Source organism: Emys orbicularis, chromosome 20 (assembly GCF_028017835.1).
Source record: "Emys orbicularis isolate rEmyOrb1 chromosome 20, rEmyOrb1.hap1, whole genome shotgun sequence".
Taxonomy (NCBI): Eukaryota; Metazoa; Chordata; order Testudines; family Emydidae; genus Emys; species Emys orbicularis.
In genome coordinates, this window is record NC_088702.1 from 8,180,177 (window position 1) to 8,203,879 (window position 23,703).

The 23,703-nt window shown below is 45.0% G+C and overlaps 1 protein-coding gene across 3 annotated transcripts in view; it reads right to left on the reverse strand.

Moving 5' to 3' along the window:
• Positions 1-23,703, reverse strand: part of SNX27 (sorting nexin 27) — a 50,413-nt gene that overhangs the window by 21,553 nt on the left and 5,157 nt on the right. For 2 of the 3 annotated variants that reach the window (XM_065420075.1, XM_065420074.1), the window contains exon 2: positions 3,052-3,283. In XM_065420075.1, coding sequence (XP_065276147.1) covers positions 3,052-3,283 — 232 coding nt within the window. Of the gene's footprint in view, positions 1-3,051; positions 3,284-8,779; positions 8,868-23,703 lie in introns of those variants that run through there. The other variant, XM_065420076.1, reaches the window with a different exon arrangement.

Sequence of the window (23,703 nt, forward strand, 5' to 3'; positions counted from 1 at the left end):
CCACTAGGAGGTGAAGGGAAGGTTCTGGGTAAGGTGATAAGATATGGGCAAAACGGAGAAAGAAAACCAGTCTGGGGAGTGAATTGGCCAATGCAGTTTTTACACCATTTCTCCCCCACCCCAGGCAATGTACTATTAACCAGCTTTTAAAGGACCTAGATGTCTGAGTGTTTAAGTACTGGGAACCAATGCTGGGAGAATTTTCACTTTAACACTAATCTATGGGCTAATCCCAGGAGCTGGAGACTGGTAACTGTCCTCTTGACAATAAGTGACTATTTGAGAGGGGAAGAATACCACACTTGTGGCTGGCTTCTGTCTCGGACAGTCACTTATTGAAAACCAAAGGCCAGATGGAATTTCTTCTTTTTTGCTTTAAGATTCTTCGCTGATTTTTCTCGTGGTTCAAACCTAACAGGTATGTTCTCAAAGCACCGTTTAGCTACGCAAACCACCACTAAGGCTAATGGTGCTGGAGGGCTCTGGCCCCAACGGATGGCGTACAAGACACAGCTCAACAGGTTTACTACAGAGGCATTCAGGGAACATAAAACACAATCAAAGGAGCCAAGTAAAATGGCCTAGATGAGGCTTGGCCAATTAATATCACTGGAACATGCCCAAAATTCCACTTTGGGACCTGTAAGCCATTAAAATGAGATTCTCAGTGTAAATTTGCCCTAATCCAGTGCACAGTTTTAGGTCTTGCCCTGTGTTGCTTCCCAGCCATTATTCTGCTTGTAATAGATGAGCCCTCTCAGCCATGCCCCAGGTGAACGCTACAGGAGCGGTGCCCGGGAACATTCACGCCTCCATTTGCTCATGGGAAAATTACTATGACCACGGGTCTCTGCAACGCGGCGTGTGCAAGCTCTCACGCGTGATCTGACAGGGTGGCTCAAAAGTGAGAACCGAGTTTGATCTCACATCATGAAAGCATCAGAGTCACTCACACAATTCAGGAGCAATTGGAAGAGTACTCGAAAGCAGCCTGGGACTGGAATGGCAGGTGGGACTGAGGACCAGGATTGAAGTCCATCAGCAGAGCTTGTAGGGATCGCAGAGCTGCAAAAACAGGGATGCCGCAGACCAAGATTGAGGTGACAGTTGTAGGGGTGAACCAGCAAAGCTGCTGGGTGTGTTACTAGAATTGCAGGGGTGTAGAGGCAAGGATGCATGGGCCCCGGAGTGGGAACAGCAGAAGATGCTGCAGATGAGGACAGATGTGCATTGGCAAAGCTCTGTGGGCTCTGAAGTGCTAACAGAAATGAAAATGTGTGTTAGTCACGTCTATAGACGCGACTCAGACCCGCAAGGAGCTGAGTCTAGTAAGATGGTGCCATTTTTACACCGTCACTGTTCTGACTACAAGCAATCTTTAACCGATTCCACCCCCTTCCGAAGCTCTTGCTGCTCTGTGGATTTGTTGTGAATAAGCCTCAAATCTCCTTTCGGAGCCAGTGGTATGTTCTCAGTTCGAAACACAGCAAATGCCAGCAACACAAGCTAGATGGAAATACATGCAGCCTAGCTGCCAGCAACAGCCAGCACCAGTCTTTGGGCAGAAACGTGACTAACAGATTTTTCCCAATGGATTCAAACCAACAACAATCATCAGTAAGTAAACTTTAACAGCCACCAAGAGAAAAATAAAAGTTTATTCTGTGATCTGCAGCAATTAGATTTTCTTTCAAAACTTAACAATGGAGGGGAAGTGCATACTTTAATCATCCACAACTCAAATTAGGTTTTCCCCTCTCTACATCTCTGGGAGAAGGGAGCCAGATTGGAAACATGCAAAATAGCTAGTGCATTCCATTCCAAGCTGCAGCCAGGCATCCGTGATAAGCCAGAGTCAATAGCAAGCCTTAGCGGATGCATCCGCTTAGGCAGCAGTTTCAAGACAGACTATGTTATTTGAAAGAATGAGCGCCAGCTCCCACAGTGAAGGCAGCTGGGCAGGGTCTTCCACCCGGGAGGAAGGTGGTACTTTCTACAGCTGATCTCTAACTAATGAGAACAGAAAGGGAAAGAAATACACACACACACACACAATCTTAACGTTTGTTATAGCACAGAGGTTACACACTTAGCCTGCTTATCAGGAGTGCTGAACATGCAAACAGCTCCCACTGAATTAAGTGGGAGTGGCAGATGCTCAGCAACTGTGAAAATCAGGCCACTGTAACACCTGTATGTGAAATCTTTGGCCACATCCCTGAAGATTAGTGAAGGATCACTCATACACACAGCACATTCTCAGGAAAGGCAGCAGAGTGAAACCGACACAATCACTCCAATTTAACTCTGCTGCGTGGGAAGCTGCAGGGACACAAGCATGAGAGGAGAGTTTTTCTTAAATGATCATACTCCTTAGGTATCTATCACAGGTATTCTAGGCACTTAATATAAAACAGGATATAGAAGCATATATGAGCTAACTGATGGTACTGAATAGAAAGTGTCAACCAAAGGCCATTTGTCAAGGTCACCCTCTGGGACCCACTGCTCAGAGCTACCCCACTTGTATGAACTGGTTGGAAACTGACAGATAACTCAGTTCAGAAAAAGAGTAAGTATCCCAACAGGAACGTGTTGGCATCAAAAAACCACCATCATAACGGGCACTGATTGGCTTCCTTGCTGGCAGACTCCTCAGAGAAGCCAAGGGACTGAATGAACCATGGAGGCCAAGGTCATCTCAGCCCTAGAAGAGGTTCCTCTGTTATGATGATTTTGGGAGGCTGGGAGGGACCCATGTACAGAGGAAAGCTTACACTACTCCTGCCCTATGAATCAGAGGCCTTCCTACATGGGACTGTTAATCACCCTTTACATGCACTAAAATTAAAGGAAATAATGGGAGTTGCAGTTCCAAGATATGGTCAGTATTACAGCCTCTTTGGGGTTGAGGGAGAGGGTCTGGCAACCAGAATCCAGGGATCAGATTAAAAACCAGGCCTCTCGGAAAACTCTGACAGTTTAGGACCTGATCAGCAGGAAAACAAACCAATTCTGGACTCCGCAAGGCATGCTCAAGCCAGTACTAACCACAAACTTCTCGCCGTTCTGCTCCACGTGTTTGTATGTGGGGATGGAGATGGGCACAGCTTGCTTTTCGGTGTAGTCATAGAACGACTGCCCCAAAGAGTCGTCGCCGGGGTCGAGGTTATCAGCCTCATGGGGCGGAACGGATAACACTGTCAGTATTAACTCCTTCTCTCCTGCTCGAATCAGGTCCACCACCTGCTTGTGCGTTGCCCCTTCTACATTCACACCATTCCTGGGAAGGGAAAAAACAATAAGGCCATAAACAAGGCAGATGTGCCTAAGGAGTCTCAAAACCAAGCCAGGATCAGCCCCAAAAAGTGTGAAAACAACGTGGCGCTTCGTATTTACTCCCTTTACAACACTATTAGCTGAAGCTGCCAATATCATGCAGTTTGACATCCAATGTCCCTTCAGTGACTTCCACCAGTCGTGAATTTGAGCCAATATCTATTTAGCTCCCAAATGTAGGTTTTGCAAAAAATAAAATAAATAAGAACCCACTTGATGAATGGCACTGATTTCAATTTTATGGCAGCGGAAATAGGATTTGCGATTTAACACTTCACTTGCAGTGCTGGGAAGCCAAACACTACCTGTGGCATATGTCAATCCAAGAGAACTGAATAGATCGGATCAGTAGAGATGGATGAAAATTTCTCAGCAAATAGTAAATTTGCCCAAAAGTCCATTTTTCAGGGCACCCAAAACTATTTGCAAATTCAGCTAACAGATTCAGCTGGAAATTCTTTTTTTTTTTTTTTTTTTTAAGAAGTATCTTTCCAAAATCAAAAGTTGTATTTCACTTAGAAATTTTTCTATTTTTTTTCTAAAAAACAAAAGAAAAGGGGGAACCTCAATCCTCCCAAATGACCCAAAAAGCAAAAATACCCAAAACAAAATGTTTTTGGTTTTTAATTTTTTTCATTTTTGGGCAAAAACCACCACAAAAAAAATCAGTTATGGGTTGAACCAAACCAAATCCCCCCCAAACACACACACGCTTTTCAGTTTGGCCCCCGGATAGAAAAATCAAATTAGTCGCTCAGCTCTACTGACCAGTTTAGTTTCACTCGCCAACCTGTGAAGTCCAAAAAGTAAAAGATTCATTGATGGTAAAAAGCCCATTTGATTTTAATCCATGATCAGTTTTTGATACTACAGTATCTTAAATAATGCAGTTGAGGCTTTTTTAATACAAGTATGCTCCCCGTAATTTTCAAAATAGGCTTTACATTTGAGAACTACAATTCTTCACCTTCCCAAAATGCTCATTGCTAGATAGGTCCCTGGAAGATGAACTCTTTGCTTTCAACTTCAAGCACAAATCTAAGGAGGTCCAAGATTAAGGAAGCAAAGCTTTATAATGAATAATGTGCATTGTTCCAATCAGGCAAAGGAAGGTTAAACCTGCTTTCTGTTTTGAGGGTCAACAGATTTTAAGGCCTGAGGGGACCACTGTGATCACCCTGTTGACCTTCTGCACAACACTGGCCAGAGAATTTCATCCAACGATTTCTGTACCTAATCCCATAACTAACAGTTGAGTTAGAGCAAATATTTAAGTTAGGAAATAAGCCCAATGTAAAAAAACTGAAGGCTTGAAACTCTTGACACTAAGTGGTCTCTGAGAACTGCAAATGTTACTGCTCTCTCAATAAACAGCCACTGGACAGTCAACCCCTGCTAAATTCTGTTCCAAGGATAGCCCAAGAGACAACAGACCACACCTGGTTACCAGTTTTTAAAGGCATTTGTTTTGTAGTCAAATAAAATCCACCCAAACATAGCGGTTTTGTTCTCTCTTCCAGTTCTGGGGAGGGAGAAAAAAGCCTGTTTTTCTCCCAGATAAGAATTCAATTTAGCAGCAAGCCTCCATAGATGGTGTCAACGGAATAGTCTCTGTCAGGGCTTGGTATCTGAAACATCCAGTTGTATAAACAGGAACAGTCCAAGCTGCATCCTTGCTAATCAGCCCATATGCACTGGAACTGGGCTAAGGCTCCAGACAGAGAGCGCATGTCTCATCTGAAAGGACCAGGCCCCCTTCTCTTCATTAACTACACAGGCTGCTCAAACACACACACTTGGAAGGGCATGAACACAGAATTAGCTCAGGGATAGGGCGATGAGAAACTCCTTTAATCTTGGGGTCACTGGTTCCAATCCAACTAAAGTCAGAGTGACCAAAACTAGGCCCCCCGATTTGTTTTCTTGCCACATAGGACCTGCTCTGTCCTATCAGGTTAATTGTCCATCATGTCCCATATACTGTGCCTCTAGCCATGAACACCTGATGCTTCAGAGGAATGCAAAAGAAAAGCTGTGCACACTTGGTTATGAAACGCTGCCCATGCAAGCAGAGGAAGAGAATTTTTTCTTAAACCCTCCCCCTCAGGCAATTCTGTATCTCCCTCCTTGAGCGTGAGAATGGATTTTCATCATCTAAGTGCAGAAAGCCACAAACACCACTCACAGAATTATCCAAGCCTGCTTGAAATGCAGCCACCGTTTTTAGCTTTCTGTCCTTCCAAATTCTCCCTAACACTGAAATCAAAAAAAGGCAGCGCTTGCCGCTTAATATCCAGTACCTTTTATCGAACTTTTACTTACAGAAAGATCCCCGAAAAGATTGTCTAAACTTACAAATCCAATCCAAGGTTCTGAACCAAGCCTAAAAAACTGCTTAAGAGGGAACTCATAGAAATAGATAGGATCAAACTGTCACAGCCCGGTTCAAGTCACCCTCTAAAGCAGGGTGTTAAGCACAGTCGTTAAAATACTGTTCAAAGCTCTATGCAGCCATATCGTTTTAAAAGACGAAAGTGAACCTTCCCCACACACTGCCTTCAGGTTCTTCTGGGCTTAGAGGACTTTGCAGAACAGTGAAAGCTCTAACGCTTTGAGCACCTGAGGAAGGTGGAAGTACTTTGTGTACAATGGTGCTGGTACTTGGGGTTTGTACACACTACCACTGATGTCACTCAGGAGTGTGAATAAGCAATAAGTTTCACTGACCTAAGCGCCGGCGTGGACAGTGCTCTCTCCCCCCCGCCAACATAGCTACTGCCTCCTGGTGGTTTTATTATGCCGCCAGGAGAGCTCTCTCCCATCGGCATAGCGCGTCTTCACCACACACATTACAATGGTGCAGCTGCACCGCTGTAGTGCTTCTAGTGTAGACTAGCCCTTAGTCTCACTGTGCCTCAGTTCCCCAACTGTAAAATGGGGATAAGAGCACGGTTCTACCTCATGGAGTGGCTGTGTGGATAAAAACATGAAAGCAATGGTTTTCAATCTGTGACCCAATCAGCACACAGCTGCTGTCCATGTGACATCCTCAGGGCCATACAGGTACAGTAACTCCTTGCTTAACATTGTAGTTATGTTCCTGAAAAATGTTACTTTAAGCAAAACGATGTTACGCGAATCCAATTTCCCCATAAGAATTAATGTAAATAGTGGGGGGTTAAGTTCCAGGGGGAAAAAAATATATACCTATGCATATATACATACACACACACACACACACACAGTATTTAAACAAACAATTGAATACCGTACACAGCATTGATGATTGTGAAGCTTGGTTGAGGTGGTGGAGTCAGAGGGTGAAAGATGGAGGGATATTTCCCAGGGGATACCTTGCTGCTAAATGATGAACTAGCACTCGGCTGAGCCCTCCAGGGTTAACACAGGGGTAGGCAACCTATGGCACGTGTGCTGAAGGCGGCACGCGAGCTGATTTTCAGTGGCACTCACACTGCCTGGGTCCTGGACACTGGTCCGGGGGACTCTGCATTTTAATTTAATTTTAAATGAAGCTTCTTAAACATTTAAAAAACCTCATTTACTTTACATACAACAATAGTTTAGTTATATATTATAGACTCAGAGAAAGAGACCTTCTAAAAACGTTAAAATGTATTACTGGCACGTGAAACTTTAAATCAGAGTGAATAAATGAAGACTCGGCACACCACTTCCGAAAGGTTGCCAACCCCTGGGTAAACATATTGTTGTTAATGTAGCCTCAAACTCTACAAGGCAGCACAAATGAAGGGAGGAGACACAATAGACGTATGGCAGTGGCTGCAAACATTCCCTGCGGACACTAACATGATGATGAACCCAGGCTATCCCACTGGAGCGCACCACTCCCTCCACTTTCCAAAGTGCCAGGGGGGAGGGGAGACTGCATGTGTGTGCGAGACAGACACACACTGTGTGCATGTTTGTGTGTGAGAGAGAGAGACGCACATTGCCCCTTTAAGTACGCTGGCCCCACTCTAAGTACACTGCCTTTTTAAGTAGATCAGCAAGTTGAGACAGCAGCTGCTGCCAGCAAGCTCCCTCTGTCCTGAGCCCTGTCATGCCCCCCTCCCCCCGCTCTGTGGAGATGGGGTACAGGAGTGGGGGTCAGGAGCGGGGGGAGGGGGACACCCTGACAACAGCACCCCCTTCCCCCTCCCCCCTGCACAGCAAGCAGGAGGTTCGGGGGAGCAGCTCCAAGGCAGAGAGCAGGAGCAGCACATGGCAGTGCAGGGAGGGAAACCTGAACTGCCCGGCAATTGATAGCCTGCTGGGCGGCAGCTGCACAGGGAATTTAGGGGAGCTGATAGGGGGGCTGCCAGTTCACCCTGGTTCCAAGCCGCCACCAGCTAGCTCCAACCGGCTGCTCTTCCTGCAAGCAGTGGACAAAGCAGGCGGCTGCCAAACAACGTTATAAGGGAGCATTGCACAACTTTAAACATGCATGTTCTCTAATTGATCAGCAAATAACGTTAGCTGGGACAGCGAGGAGTTACTGTAGTATATATATTGTGTGGCTACAGCCCACATAACACATTCAGAGCTGCATATGTGGCTCACAATAGTAAATAGTGTGAGAACCGCTGCATTAAAGAATGGGAGGCACTGTGCTCCTAGCAACGAGGGCCGGGTATGTACCCAAGATAGATAGCTACCTAAGATCTGTCCTACAGTCCCTCATCACTGATCACCTCCTGCCACAGGATTACCATGTGTATGGCTACCTTTAAATTCGCATTCTGGATATCATAATGCAGCCATAACTGTCAGCTGAACCAAGCTGTCCGTCACTGAAATTTAGTGCCACATTAAAAATGAGACTCTCTCATTTGTTCCATTCAACTGAAGTTCATGTGCTTCAAGTTTACCCTGCATGGGAAACCACCTCCATTTGTACAGAATTACACTGGGTCTGTAAAACCCCAGGACACTTATTTCATGAGTAGGGCCCTACCAAATTCACGGCCGTGAAAAAACACATCACAGACCATGAAATCTGGTCTCCCCTGTGAAATCTGGTCTTTTGTGTACCTTATACTATACCTTATACTACTGTTTTACCTTATACTATACAAATTTCACAGGGGAGACCAGCATTTCTCAAACTGGGGGTCCCAACCCAAAAGGGGATTGGGGGGGGGGGTGTCACAGTATTGCCATCTTTACTTCTGTGCTGCCTTCAGAGCTGGGTGGCTGGAGAGCAGCAGATGCTGGCGAGCCGCCCAGCTCTGAAGGCAGCATCGCTGCCAGCAACAGCACAGAAGGTGGCAACATCGCGATCCCCCCCCACACACACACACAAACACACAATAACCCCCATGATCCCCTTTTGGGTTGGGACTCCCACAGTTTCATGGTTTCAGATATTGTAATTTACTACTTTTAAAATCCTATGACCGTGAAATTGACCAAAATCTACCATGAATTTGGTAGGGCCCTATTCATGAGGCAGCAATGCTATCCCAGAATCGTTTCCGTCAGTGCGAAGTTAGTGCTGTTAAACAGTGCTGCAATGGACAGCCCTAGAGACTGACGCCATCTGTTTGTCCATAGACGAGGTTCAGCACAAGGGGCCGCAGGTCATGTTTTCCTCACACTGTCTGCCGCCTGCGTGCGTCAATCCAGACCTGAAAGGGGGAGTGGGGAGTTGGGCAGAGGAGAGAATTCAGTTACCGTGGCCCATTCAATCCTGGGCTTCCCGGAGAGACTGCCAAGGATTGCCAGTTGTGATGGTGGTTTTGGTAATATGGACGACTGTGCAATAGGAACTGGACAGATTCATTTCACAAGGGCTACAAGATGGAAACAGTTTTCAGTCACTCCCACCCTGACTGGTTACGACCTAGGACCCCAAAAGAAAAAGCTCAATACTCATTCCCCGTCACCAGAGCCATCCCCGTCTCTCTCCTGACAGAGGTCGTGCCAGTGAGAAACAATCAACTGCCCTCCTCTCCTCACTCACAATTTCTAGAGCTTGCTTAACCATGCCTGCTTCCAGGCTGATCTGAAAATGGCTGCTTCCTTGTGCAATCGGATACATACAGCCCCAGTCCCCTTCCAGAACCACACTTCCTCCCAGAGCTGGGAATAGAACCCAGGGGTCTCGCCTCCAAGTCCAGGCTCGAACTACTGCAATGTATCATTTCATTTGCACAAAAGTAATTGTCTGTGAAGGCCCCCCCGCCACCCAGTCACTTAATATATCAACCCAACAGGCTTCTTTATAAGCCCAGACACGATTTCAATGGCAGTCCTGCACTAGCCCCCAGCTCTGCACTACGGAAGGCGCTGAAGGGAGCAGTGCAATACCACAGAGGCCAGAGGACTAGCACCTGCGCAATAAAGTCACCATAGCAACTCAGCCAGGAGTAATCACCTCCAAGCCAAAGAACGGGAGCAGTACATCATAAGCAGGGATCCTAGTTTTCTGTGATATAAAAACCAAAATTCTCCGATAAAAAAATCAAATCAAATCAGTGAACGAATGAACAATGAAACGCTGAACTTTAGTTTCCCTAGCCACAATATATACAGGTATCAGTTGAACACAACGTTTTAGTGAGGTACAGTAGAACCCCGTTTATCCGAGCCTCCATTATCCAGCTGTCTGTATTAACCGAACCACCAGCTGGCCAGGGCTGACAGCGGTGGGGCTAGGACTGACAACCAATGCCCCAGCTACCCAGGGCTGGTGGTTCTGTTAATACACCGAAGCGGATAATGGAGCGCGGATAAACAGGGTTCTACTCTATGTGTTTTCTTTTTTTTTTTTTCCCCACAAAATATAAAAACTAAAGATTCTCTGTAAAAACGCAAATTCCGCATTTTTCTGTGGCAAACGGATTTCTAGGATCCCTGATCATATGGCATGGACAAATGAGAAGCCTCCAGAAGGGGGAGATCAGCTTAGCCAAACTACGTAATATTTACTCAGTGATAGAACTGTTTGGTTTTACGGAGTTTAAACACACTGGTTCCTAAGACAATTGGACACTAGAGGATTTTTTGGACATGAGTGTGTTTTGTTTTTACTTCCGCCCTTGTCTGGATGTTGTAAAAATGATATTAAGTTCCCCTTGTCCTTCCAGCAGACTCGCCCTGTCCCAGAGGAGAACTATTCATCCTCCAATTCAGCGCCTATCCAATCCGAGATGTCTCGCTGCAAGATACAAAGTTGTACTGAGCCCCAAGGTGGGAACCCTTAAACAGGAAGACCCACAGCATTCACTACTACTGGGCTGGAGAACCAAAACGATCTGCCATGACAAAGAACTTACTCAGTGACAAAAGCACAACCTGCTGGGTGGCTTCAGCCAGACACCTGCAGTCCACAGCCCTTCGCCAGATTTCAGTCAGACCCAGAGTGCAACTGACAAAAACTGGCCACGCTTTTTCAGCTGATAAATCATTGAGTGTACAGTGGTAAGAGCAAGAGACTGGGAGTCCGGAAGTCGGGGGTCTATTCCCAGCTCTGCGACTGTGTCTGTGTGATTACGGGTAAGGCACTTCCCTTCTGTGCCCAATTTCCTCATCTGTAAGGCCTGGATCATACAGACCTACTTCACAGAGGGGCTGGGAGGCTCAATGAATGTTCGCCAAGTTGTTTGTTGAAATCTTTAGACAGAAGCAATTATGGGAGGACCAAGAATAGTTTAATGACTACAGACTTGGTGCCACCTTCAAGAGTTCCAACAGCTAAAGCAGAAGATAATTTAATCCAACTAGGAAGAGCCTTTTTAAAACCCCCACACCCAGGGGGACTCTCAATGCCATGACAAATGCCCCAGGATCTTCCCCTCCCACCCTTCTCTCTTTTCTTAGGTCTCATCAGGAAAATGATCAGTGACAGCGAGGAACAAAAACAGCTCCCCACCAGCAGTGCTGAAAACATTTCCCCCTGTCGCTCCAACGGACAGGGTCAGTCAAGCTCAACGTGATCCATGGTGGCCAAGAGTGCTAGACAACAGCAGAGCGAGGTACTTAGGAATGAAGAGTGCTTACCCCTCTTTCAACATAAGCCTCTACTTGTACATGTTGGCACCGTGAGACGTGCTGGTGATACAGACTGGTGGAATTACATTAACATAAGACAATGACCTAGGGGCTCTAGGAACAAAACTTCCAAAGCACCAACCCAAAGAGACTGACCAGAGGTTCCTGGTCCACAGGCTACCATGGCTGGAAAGAACAGATGGCTGAAGTCCCCTGCCCCCTTTTACAGCTTCACCTCTGGAATGCTGGGAGTTGCAAGGGGAGGGGAAGCAATCCAACGGGATTCTTAGCTGGGGGAAGGGGGGGGGGAGAGAGGTTTCTCAGCCCTATTTCCAACAGTGCACCCAGGAGTCCCCACCAGTTTGCTGAATCTTCTGGGTGCATCTTCCAGCAACGAGACTGTGTGGAGGGTCACTCAAAGAATACTGCACTCCAAAAAGCATTGAACTATGCCTGAACCTGGGCACATATGCAGGAAAACATCAGCAACCACGTTGGCAGTGAGAAGGAAGAAGCAGAGTGTAGTACCGTGAGCGATCATAATGGTGCCTTCTGACCTTAAGTCTATGAATCTATGACCGCTTACTGGGGGCCTTCGTGTGGTCAGGGGTGCCTCTGCAGTGCTCTGCCCGTTTTCTCCTTCAAAGGGCTCCTTAAACAAACCTTACAGTCCTTCGGAAAATTAAAAACATTCCCCACCTGGGATCCAATTTATTGGGGTGAGCTGATGGGGGCTGCTGACGTATTATTGGGTTCTTTGGCAATGTACATTGGTAAATTCTGGCTCCTTCTCAGGCTCAGGTTGGACACCCCTGATCTAGCACTTTGAGTTAAGGACTTCAATTGTATGGCACAATTCACCTACTAGACAGCGCAATACAGACTTACAGCAGCAGATTTTAGTAGTAGTGCCTAGAGGCACCAGTACTGGGGCCCCAGGTGTGCAGGGCACTGTATAAGCACAGACAGCCCTGCCTCTAAGACAGGGGTGGCCACATCTGGCCCCCGGGGCCCTCCTGCCTGGCCCCTGAGCTCCTGGCCCAAGAGGCTCGCTGCCGGCCCCTCCCCTGCTGTTCCCCCTCCCCCCCAGTCTCAGCTCACTGCGCCGCCGGCGCAATGCTCTGGGCGGCGGGGCTGCGAGCTCTTGCTGGGCAGCGCAGCTGCAGAGAGGCAGCCTGACCCGGTGCTCTGTGGTGCGCAGGGGCGTGGCTGGCTCCAGCTGGGCGGCGCGGCTGCCTGTCCTGGTGCTCTGGGCAGCGCGGCTGTAGCGCCACCAACAACTGGTGCTCCAGGCAGCGCGGTAAGGGGGCAGGGAGCAGGGGGGGTTGGATAGAGGGCAGGGGACTTGGGTGGTCAGGGGGTGGGGGTGTGGATACGGGTCAGGGCAGTCAGAGGGCGGGAAACAGGGGAGATGAATGGAGGCAGGAGTCCCAGGGGGGCAGTTAGGAAGGAGGGGCGATTGGATGGGGGCTGTCAGGAGACAAGGAGGGGTGGATGGGGCAGCAGTCTCGGGGGGGCCATCAGGGGGCAAGAAGCAGGGGGGGCTCGGATAGGGGATGGGGGCCGGGCCACCCCTGGCTGTTTGGGGGAGGCACAGCCTCCTCTAACTGGCCCTCCATACAATTTCAGAAACACGATGTAGCCCTCAGGCCAAAATGTTTGCCTGCTCCTGCTCTAAGAGCTGACACAACCCAAACAGATGAGAGAAAGGAAGTCACTTTCAAAAAAGTAGGCTGGGGAAGGGGATGTAGTGAAAATTCAAGTCTTCACCTCTATTGAATCCTACAGATTCAACTTCATAACTGGTCTCTGCCCTTCAAAGAATTTCAAACAATAAACAGCTCTAAAGAAGCACCGCTGAGAAGTAAAAGCACAGATCCTTTTCAAAAACGTTATTTTGATCTGTGATGACATACTGGCAAGTGGTCCATCAGGAACTAGGCACTTCACAAAGGGTTGTGCAGGGTGAGCCAACCTGGCTCTCGTAAGCAGATTGCCATCTCAGATGAATTTTTATTAGGGCTGTCAAGCGATTAAAAAAAATTAATCGCGACATTAATCGCACTGTTAAACAATAACAGAATACCATTTATTTAAATATTTTTGGATGTTTTCTATATTTTCAAACACATTGATTTCAATTACAAAGTGTACAGTGCTCACTTTATATTATTTTTGTTTACAAGTATTTGCACTGTAAAAAAAACAGAAATAGTACTTTTCAATTCACCTAATACAAGTACTGTAGTGCAATCTCTTTACCATGAAAGTTGAACTTACAAATGTAGAATTATGTACAAAAAACTGCATTCAAAAATAAAACAATGTAAAATTTTAGAGCCCGCAAGTCCACTCAGTCCTACTTCTTGTTAAGCCAATCGCTCAGACAAACAAGTTTGTTTACATTTGCAGGAGATAATGCTGCCCGTTTCTTATTTACAATGTCACCTGAAAGTGAGAACAGGTGTTCACATGGCACTGTTATAGCCGGAATCGCAAGATATTTATGTGCCAGATGCACTAAAGATTCAAATGTACCTTCATGCTTCAACCACCATTCCAAGGGACATGCGTCCATGCTGATGACGGGCTCTACTCAATAACAATCCAAAGCAATGCGGACCGACACATGTTCATTTTCATTATTTGAGTCAGATGCCACTAGCACAAGGTTGATTTTCTTTTTTGGTGGTTCGGGTTCTGTAGTTTCCGCATCGGAGTGTTGCTCTTTTAAGACTTCTGAAAGCATGCTCTACACCTTGTCCCGATCAGATTTTGGAAGGCACTTCAGATTCTTAAACCTTGGGTTGAAATCTCACACTGGTACTTTCTTTGCATTTTGTGAAATCTGCAGTGAAAAAGTGTTCTTAAAATGAACAACATGTGCTGGGTCATCATCAGAAACTGCTATAACATGAAATATATGACAGAATCCGGGTAAAACAGAGCTGGGGACATACAATTCTCCCCCAAGGAGTTCAGTCACAAATTTAATTAATGCATTTTTTTTTAAATGAGCGTCATCAGCATGAACGTGTCCTCTGGAATGATGGCCAAAACATGAAGGGGCATACAAATGTTTAGCATATCTGGCACGTAAATACCTTGCAATGCCAGCCTCAAAAGTGCCATGCAAAGCAAATGTCTCTTCTCACTTTCTGGTGACATTCTAAATAAGAAGAAGAGGGCAGCATTATCTCCTGACAATATAAACAAACTTGTTTGTCTTAGCGATTGGCTGAACAAGAAGTAGGACTGAGTGGACTTGTATGCTGTGAAGTTTTACTTTTTTTTTTGTCTTTGAGTGCAGTTATGTAACCAAAAAAATCTACATTTGTAAGTTACACTTTCATGACAAAGAGATTGCACTTGTATGAGGTGAATTGAAAAATACTGTTTCTTTTGTTTATTTTTACAGTTCAAATATTTGTAATAAAAAAATACACTGGTTTCAATTACAACACAGAATACAATAAATATGAAAATGTAGAAAAACATCCAAAATATTTAATAAATTTCAGTTGGTATTCTATTGTTTAACAGTGCGATTAAAGTTGCGATTAATTTTTTTTGAGTTAATCGTGTGAATTAACTGATTAATCGACAGCCCTAACTTTTATCCCTGGATATTGTTACGTTACCAGGTCCTTCCTCACTACAGGAATTAAACACCGAAATTCCTGGGGAAATGGAGAGCTGGTCTCTCTTATCGGCTTGACTATTTTTCTCCGTGTAAAGCCCCACCCCAGTAACAGATACATGGCTCTACCCCAAAGAGCTTACAATCTAAACAGTAATGTTTCAGATAGCACTGGTCTACAATTTTTGAGGAGTTGTCTGCTTCAGAGATAAAATGTGCTATTTATTATGTATTTTGATGTGCTGAATTCAAATATGACAATTAAAACAACTGATTGGCTACTGTTTCTAAGATATTTAAGTTTTTACATTTTATGTCTATGTATACTGTGTAGATAGTAGAGTTTTAATCATAAATTGTAAACCTAGGTCTTTTCATGTGTTTATGGTTGCTTTACATGATAATATTTCACCTGTCCTGTTTATGTAACACTTTAAAAATCAGCAAAAGGGTTATATAAATAAAATTTATTATGAAACAAAAGGCAAAAAACTATTATGTACATAGTTTAGTCCTATTCAGTGTCTACTCGGCGCTTCTTGGCTTGTCTCTTGTATTCATTAAATGGAGCATCTCTTGTCACTGTCCAGCAATAGTCTGCAAGCATTGATGGGCTCCATTTGCCCTGATTGCAACAATGGAGAAACGCTATGTCCTGGTGAAATCGCTCGCCGCTCACTGCTCCGCAGTTCGGTGGGAAAAAATCTAGATGAGAGTGCAAAAAATGTATCTTTAGTGACATGTTGCAACCAAGGCTTTTGTATGCCTTGAGGAGGTTTTCCACCAACAACCTGTAGTTGTCTGCCTTGTTGTTTCCGAGAAAATTTATTGCCACTAACTGGAAGGCTTTCCATGCCGTCTTTTCCTTGCCATGCAGTGCATGGTCAAATGCATCATCTCGAAGAAGTTCACGAATCTGAGGACCAACAAAGACACCTTCCTTTATCTTAGCTTCACTTAACCTTGGAAATTTTCCACGGAGGTACTTGAAAGCTGCTTGTGTTTTGTCAATGGCCTTGACAAAGTTCTTCATCAGACCCAGCTTGATGTGTAAGGGTAGTAACAAAATCTTCCTTGATTCAACAAGTGGTGGATGCTGAACACTTTTCCTCCCAGGCTCCAATGACTGTCGGAGTGGCCAATCTTTCTTGATGTAGTGGGAATCTCTTGCACGACTATCCCATTCGCAGAGAAAACAGCAGTACTTTGTGTATCCAGTCTGCAGACCAAGCAAGAGAGCAACAACCTTCAAATCGCCACAAAGCTGCCACTGATGTTGGTCATAGTTTATGCACCTCAAAAGTTGTTTCATGTTGTCATAGGTTTCCTTCATATGGACTGCATGACCAACTAGGATTGATGGCAAAACATTGCCATTATGCAGTAAAACAGCTTTAAGACTCGTCTTCGATGAATCAATGAACAGTCTCCACTCATCTGGATCGTGAACGATGTTGAGGGCTGCCATCACACCATCGATGTTGTTGCAGGCTACAAGATCACCTTCCATGAAGAAGAATGGGACAAGATCCTTTTGACGGTCACGGAACATGGAAACCCTAACATCACCTGCCAGGAGATTCCACTGCTATAGTCTGGAGCCCAACAGCTCTGCCTTACTCTTGGGTAGTTCCAAATCCCTGACAAGGTCATTCAGTTCACCTTGTGTTATGAGGTGTGGTTCAGAGGAGGAGGATGGGAGAAAACGTGGGTCCTGTGACATTGATGGTTCAGGACCAGAAGTTTCATCCTCTTCCTCGTCTGACTCAAGTGAGAATGATTCTGGTGCATCAGGAACCAGCAGTCCTTCTCCGTGGGGTACTGGGCTTATAGCTGATGGAATGTTTGGATAATGCACAGTCCACTTTTTCTTCTTTGACACACCTTCCCCAACTGGAGGCACCATGCAGAAGTAACAATTGCTGGTATGATCTGTTGGCTCTCTCCAAATTATTGGCACTGCAAAAGGCATAGATTTCCTTTTCCTGTTCAACCACTGGCGAAGATTTGTTGCACAAGTGTTGCAGCATATGTGTGGGGCCCACCTCTTGTCCTGATCTCCAATTTTGCAGCCAAAATAAAGGTGATAGGCTTTCTTAACCATAGTGGTTATACTGCGCTTTTGTGATGCAAAAGTCACTTCACCACAAACATAGCAGAAGTTATCTGCACTGTTCACACAAGTACGAGGCATCTCTGCTCACTTTGGCTAAACAGAAATGTGCCCCTTTGCAAAATCAAACACTGACAAATAAGAGAGCACGACACTGTATGATTTCTAGAGCTGATATAGGGCAATTTGTTCGGCAGAGTGATGTAAGCTTCATTATGATTGCATCATCCATGACTTCTAGGAATAACATGATGCAATTCATATCATGTATGACGCAATACCAGCTTCAGATTGCATCATTCATTGTTTTGCCTAAAAAGCAAGTCCTGTCCAAACCCAGTCATAGATTTATTCATAGATCCAGTCAAAGATGTATTTTAGTCATTTCTGGTTTAAATTGAGATCCCTTCCCTTTATAACTCACTTATCCTCCGCCATTCCCAAGTCAAGGGTCGTATATATCCTGACCCAATAGCATATCTTGAAAACTAGAGCCAATCAACAATTTTAAGCATCATTTTCGTTCTCAGTGACCCAGAATTAGTAAAGTTTGACTATATTTATTTCAGAAGCATTTTGGCTGTAGAGCAGTCTACACAACAGCCTATGTTGGCATAATTTATGTAGCTCAGGTGTGAATAAACCACCCCTTTGAGTTAAACTGACATAAACATTGGTGTGCACGGAGCTACATCTGCAGGAGAGCTTCTCATGCCAACGTAGCTTCTGCCATTCGCGGAGGTGGGGTTTTTTATGCCGATGGGAGAGCCGTAGTAGCGCTGTACATGTAGACATGGCCTTAGGCTATGTCTTCACTAGGAACACCACAGTACAACAGCTGTAGCTGCTCCGCTGTAGCGCGTCAGTGTAGAGCAGTGTTTCTCAACCTGTGGGCCGCTTGCGGCCCAATCAGCACACAGCTGCGGCCCATGTGACAGCCTCAGGGCCATACAGGTATTATATATATTGTGTGGATGCGGCCCACATAACCCAGACAGAGCTGCATATGCAGCCCAACATGGTAAATAGGTTGAGAACCACTGGTGTAGACACTCAGTACAGCAATGGGAAGGATTCTCGAACCACTGTAGTTAATCCACCTCCCCGAGAGGTAGTAGCTAGGTCAACAGAAGAATTCTTCCATCACCCCAGCATTGTCTACACCCAGGGCTAGGTTGGTTTAACAACACCACTCAGGGGCGTAGATTTTTTTACACCCCTGAGCAACGCAACTCAGTCAACCTAACTTTTTAGTGTAGACCTGGCCTAAGTGGAAGCCTCATAACTTGAGATCGTTAGAACTAGGCTGGATAGAGCACTGGAGAACAAACAACAGAACATAACCCTGCCCTGGCCGCTCAGTTAGAACCTAATCACTTTTTCCCATCTCTAGTATGCTCCTAATGAAGGGAAGCATTTGTACGCTGACCTTTCTCTTTTCCAGCTGAAAATCAAGTCCTAGTTTTAACATTCTTCGAGTAAGATAAATACTCATTAAGTAGAGACAGCATAAGCAAATTAAAGTCCACTGACTTTACCACTGCTATCTTCCTCACACTGAGAAAAGAGCCTGGATCATTTTGTAATTGTTTTCACACAAGCTTCTCATGCCACTTTAAGGACGTTCTAACAGCTCCGTGTGTATTAACAGGCTCGGCACTAGCCTATGATACAGTTCCCATTCTTCTGTTGCGGTTTTGGAAGCAATAAAAAGACTTTAAATTAATGCTAGTGAGAAAGGTTTTGAAGAACACAAACTCGTGCTACCATTTCAAAAGGCTTTAAAAACAAATATTGCTATAAAATGAGTAAGAATTAACTAGGCAAATGAAGACTTTGTCTTACTAAAGGGGGCAAGTATTTTTGGACACTTCAGAAATAAAGCTTGATATCAATTCTGGAAACTGAACAGCAATTACTTTCTTTCAGCTTATATAAGCAAACAAAGAATCGCACCAATAAGGGAAGAATATCATTTAGTCCAGGTCTACACTACAGAATTTGTCAGTATAGCTCTATCAGTCAGGCTGTGAAATAACCACACCCCCATCCAGCACAGCTATGCTAGCAAAATCCACAGTGTAGACACAGTTATGCCAACAGAAATCTGCCTCGGTCAGCATAAACAATGTCATTTGGGGAAGTGGTATTATTATGACTTCTCGTGTCTTTGTTTCGGTCTTCACCGAGAAGTCTGAAGGAATGCCTAACAGTGAATGCTAATGGGAAGGGGGTAGGTTTAGAAGATAAAATAAAAAAAGAACAAGTTAAACATCACTTAGAAAAGTTAGATGCCTGCAAGCCACCAGGGCCTGATGAAATGCATCCTAGAATACTCAAGGAGCTAACAGAGGAGGTATCTGAGCCTCTAGCTATTATCTTTGGAAAATCCTGGGAGACAGGAGAGATTCCAGAAGACTGGGCAAATATAGTGCCCATCTATAAAAAGGGAAATAAAAACAACCCAGGAAACTACAGACCAGTTAGTTTAACTTCTGTGCCAGAGAAGATAATGAGCAAGTAATTAAGGAAATCATCTGCAAATACTTGGAAGGTGGTAAGGTGATAGGGAATAGCCAGCATGGATTTGTAAAGAACAAATCATGTCAAACCAATCTGATAGCTTTCTTTGATAGGATAATGAGTCTTGTGGATAAGGCAGTGGATGTGGTATACCTAGACTTTAGTAAGGCATTTGATACGGTCTTGCATGATATTCTTATCAATAAACTAAGCAAATACAATTTAGATGGGGCTACTATAAGGTGGGTGCATAACTGGCTGGATAACCGTACTCAGAGAGTAGTTATTAATGGCTCCCAATCCTGCTGGAAAGGTATAACAATTGGGGTTCCGCAAGGGTCTGTTTTGGGACCGGCTCTGTTCAATATCTTCATCAACGACTTAGATATTGGCATAGGAAGTACACTTATTAAGTTTGCAGACGATACCAAACTGGGAGGGATTGCAACTGCTTTGGAGGATAGGTTCATAATTCAAAATGATCTGGACAATTTGGAGAAATGGTCTGAGGTAAATAGGATGAAATTTAATAAAGACAAATGCAAAGTACTCCACTTAGGAAGGAACAATCAGTTTCACACATACAGAATGGGAAGAGACTGTCTAGGAAGGAGTACGGCAGAAAGGGATCTAGGGGTTATAGTGGACCACAAGCTAAATATGAGTCAACAGTGTGATGCTGTTACAAAAAAGGCAAACATGATACTGGGATGCATTAAGAGGTGTGTTGTGAGCAAGACATAAGTTATGCTGACAAAGTGTCATGTAGACATAGCCTAAGGCTCAATGCCTTTCATATAGTATTCTCCTCACTTGGTCAGAAAGTGCAAACTGGGTTCTGAGAAGAACTCCAAAGAGAGAGTACAAACTGGAGAACAGGACTTCAATCATCTTGCTGATTGCTGCTGATCTTTCTGATAGCGCTGTATCTCATCGCTACTTTCAGTTCCATCACAACTCTCCTAACAAATCTTGTAACACTTACATAGCTCTCGCCACATGTGACAAAGTGGGTATTTTCTGTAATATTTTTATGAATCCCAGGCACGCTTAAGTTTCCCTCCGTACATTGCATTGCTACCCAGTGGGTGCAAAAGGGTTAATCCTGCTCCCGGAAAAGGGCCGGAGGGGTGTGCGTCACCTCGCTGTCTGGGGGGAACGAATAGAGTCAGTAAAGAACTGGATCAAACCAATCCAAATCAACAGAGGGGCCAGCAAGACAAAGAGATGCCCTAACACAGTGGTCCCTAACGTTTTACCGTGCGCCCCCTCTTTACCCCGTCCACGCCCCGCCCTGAGCTGTGGTTGGGAGCCAGGACTGCAGATGGGGCCAGAGCCGTGGTCGAGGGCTGAAGCTGAGACCAGAGCCACAGCTGGATCCCAGGGCTGTAGCCATGGGAGCCGGGGGCGGGGCTAGGGACAGAGCAGGTCTGGGTACAGCTCTCTCCCCGCTCCCCTATGGGGCCTGGCCGGGGCCCTGCCACACCCCCGGAACATTCCTCCATGCCACTGCCCCAAGGACTGAACACCTAACAGCAGGAAACCCCCGCAGGCTGGACCGGGGACTGAGCTGGAGAACAAGGTGTCAGGTGACTGGAGGAAGGGAGACCCTTTTGGAGGGACTCAGGAGCCTGGAGCTGGGGAGATAAAGAGGGTACACGGGACGAGAGCCAGAGGTGGAGTCCATCACAGCTTGGCTGGCTCATCAGGGCACTGGTTTAACCAGAGTGGACTATGGCATAACTTCTGCTTCTCTGTGCTACCCCAAGGACGTTCAGATTCTGTAGCCAGGTGACTTATCAATGGTTCCCTTGTTCCGAAAAAGGCTGCCTGTGTCGCTGTAAATACTCCCTGAGAGCACGGTGCAGGCCCAGTACAAGCCTCCCGTAGGAGTTTGGCTTGACTGGATTCACTCGAGGGAGCCACAGAGAGAGAGAGAGAGAGGGAACGCTGGGGCTAAAGAACCAGTCTTGGAGTCCATGGGCCTGCCTCTGTGGATCTGTGTGGGTCCTTGGGGCCCAGCACAGTAAAGGGTCACTCCCAGGAGACTACTTACAGGCTGGGGCATAGCCCAGACCCTATGACACCATACAAATAAGTAGAGACACACATCCCGCCACGTATGGCATTACAGTAAAGTAGCAAAGTACTGGAATATTGCTAGTTTAAAAAGGACACAATTAGCTTTCAGCCTATGGTTCAGGCTTTGTAAATAAACATTTCAATCCTAGGATGAAATATGTTTTTCTAAGAGCTTTTATGTTTTCAAAAAAAAAAAAAAAAAACACATTTCCTCCACTGTCCTACTATCCCAGAACCAGAGCGTGAAACTGACTAAACACAAGGGAAACTGACCGACCTATACTTTCATTTTTTCAACCTGCAGGAAACGCAAAATTCTGAACAAGTGGTGAAAAGTAGCTATAAATTATTTCAGCTTCAGTAATCTCAGGTGCTATTAGTCACACATATGGATTTTGTTTAAATATACTATGGAAATTTTATGTCAGCTTAGATGGATACATGCATGAGCTTTTCAATTGTACCCTTGATGAAAAGCCCATAACACAAGAACCCTTCATTAGAGTGGATTTATAAACACTACTAGAAAGACAAAAACAAACTGTCACAGCAATATACAAACAGTGAATTATGTTGAGGAAGAAAGTCAATCAGCTGGTGTTGAGAAGGATTTTGGTTTTGTATCCTTACAGGAAACAAAGAAGGTAAAACAATCAGACTTAATGCACTGTGCAAGTAGTTATGCATACAGACTTACAAGTGGAGGAGTCTTTCAAGCGATACAGGACTAACAGCAACCACTCAGAGGAAAATGCTGAATCAATCTCCTGGTAAAACGGAAAACCACGCATCCCTCTTATTCATTTTATACATTCACAGGCCTGGAATTGAGCACTAGAACTGTAACAGTGTAAAGCACTAGTATGTTCTCCAGCGTCTGATCAGCTAAAATTACAGGAAGACTTTTAAAAAGTTGCCAAGACTCTGAGCTGCAAAATTTCAAGGAGAAAGTGAGGTATAATCAGGGAATGTTAATTCAAGTACTTGGTGAGCTATAATATAACATGACCACAGTATTGAGCACTAAAGCTGAGACCTGCAGGGCTCAGAAAAGAGAGTTCTGCCTCGCTCAGCCTGCTGACCATTTCGTAAGGTGATTTTCTGGCAATTTGCCCTCTCGGCAAGCAGTAAAACTGAAAAAGCAGCACACACAGCTGCCTCCTTGTTTTTCTAGAGACAGCGTCTGTACTTTTCCAAAGCAGAATCAGCTTTCTGTGCCTCAAGTCCACGCACAAAATTAGACTTCAGAGCAAAGAGATGAGTTTAATCTCATTCGAACAAGAAGGAGCTAGTCTTTTTATGTGACAGCACTGAGAAAACAGAAGCGTGTGTGCACCCACATATATAGGTCCAGCCAAGCCCAGAGGTGTTGGTACAGTCCCCGATCTATTACTCAGGTCTTTAAATAACCTGCAGACATGTATAATTTCTCACCTATTATGAGTAATTTATTTGGCTGTTAACATCCCAGAGGCATAACTGGAAAAGTCAATTAGTAGAACACCCAAAATATTTTCTCTAAGTGCTCCTCTAGTCCCAAATTACCATAGTATCTGAACACCTCCAACATTAACAGATTCATCCATACAATACCCTATTAGGCAGGAAAGTATTATCCCCATATTAGAGACAGGGAACTGAGAAGGAGATTAAATTATTCTTCACATGTGTGTGTCACGGCATAAACCAAACTCCAAGGGAAATTTTTCTTATAGGCGGATTATTCAATAAATGCCCACTTCAACCTATTTTGCATATTCCTTTGAAGTAGCAAGTACTGTTGGGAGACAGGCACCAGCACAGATGGACCACCAGTTGGATCTGGTAAGCCAATTGCTAGCGTTCCTGTCTGTGGCAGAGCTATGAACTGAATTTAGCTTTGGCCAATGACTTAACCACCAGGCAATTCTTCTACACGTGGCTCACTGATACTTAAAACTTGACTCCTTCTGAATCTATTAGATCATCTCAAGCAAGCTTTGCTGTAACCAGT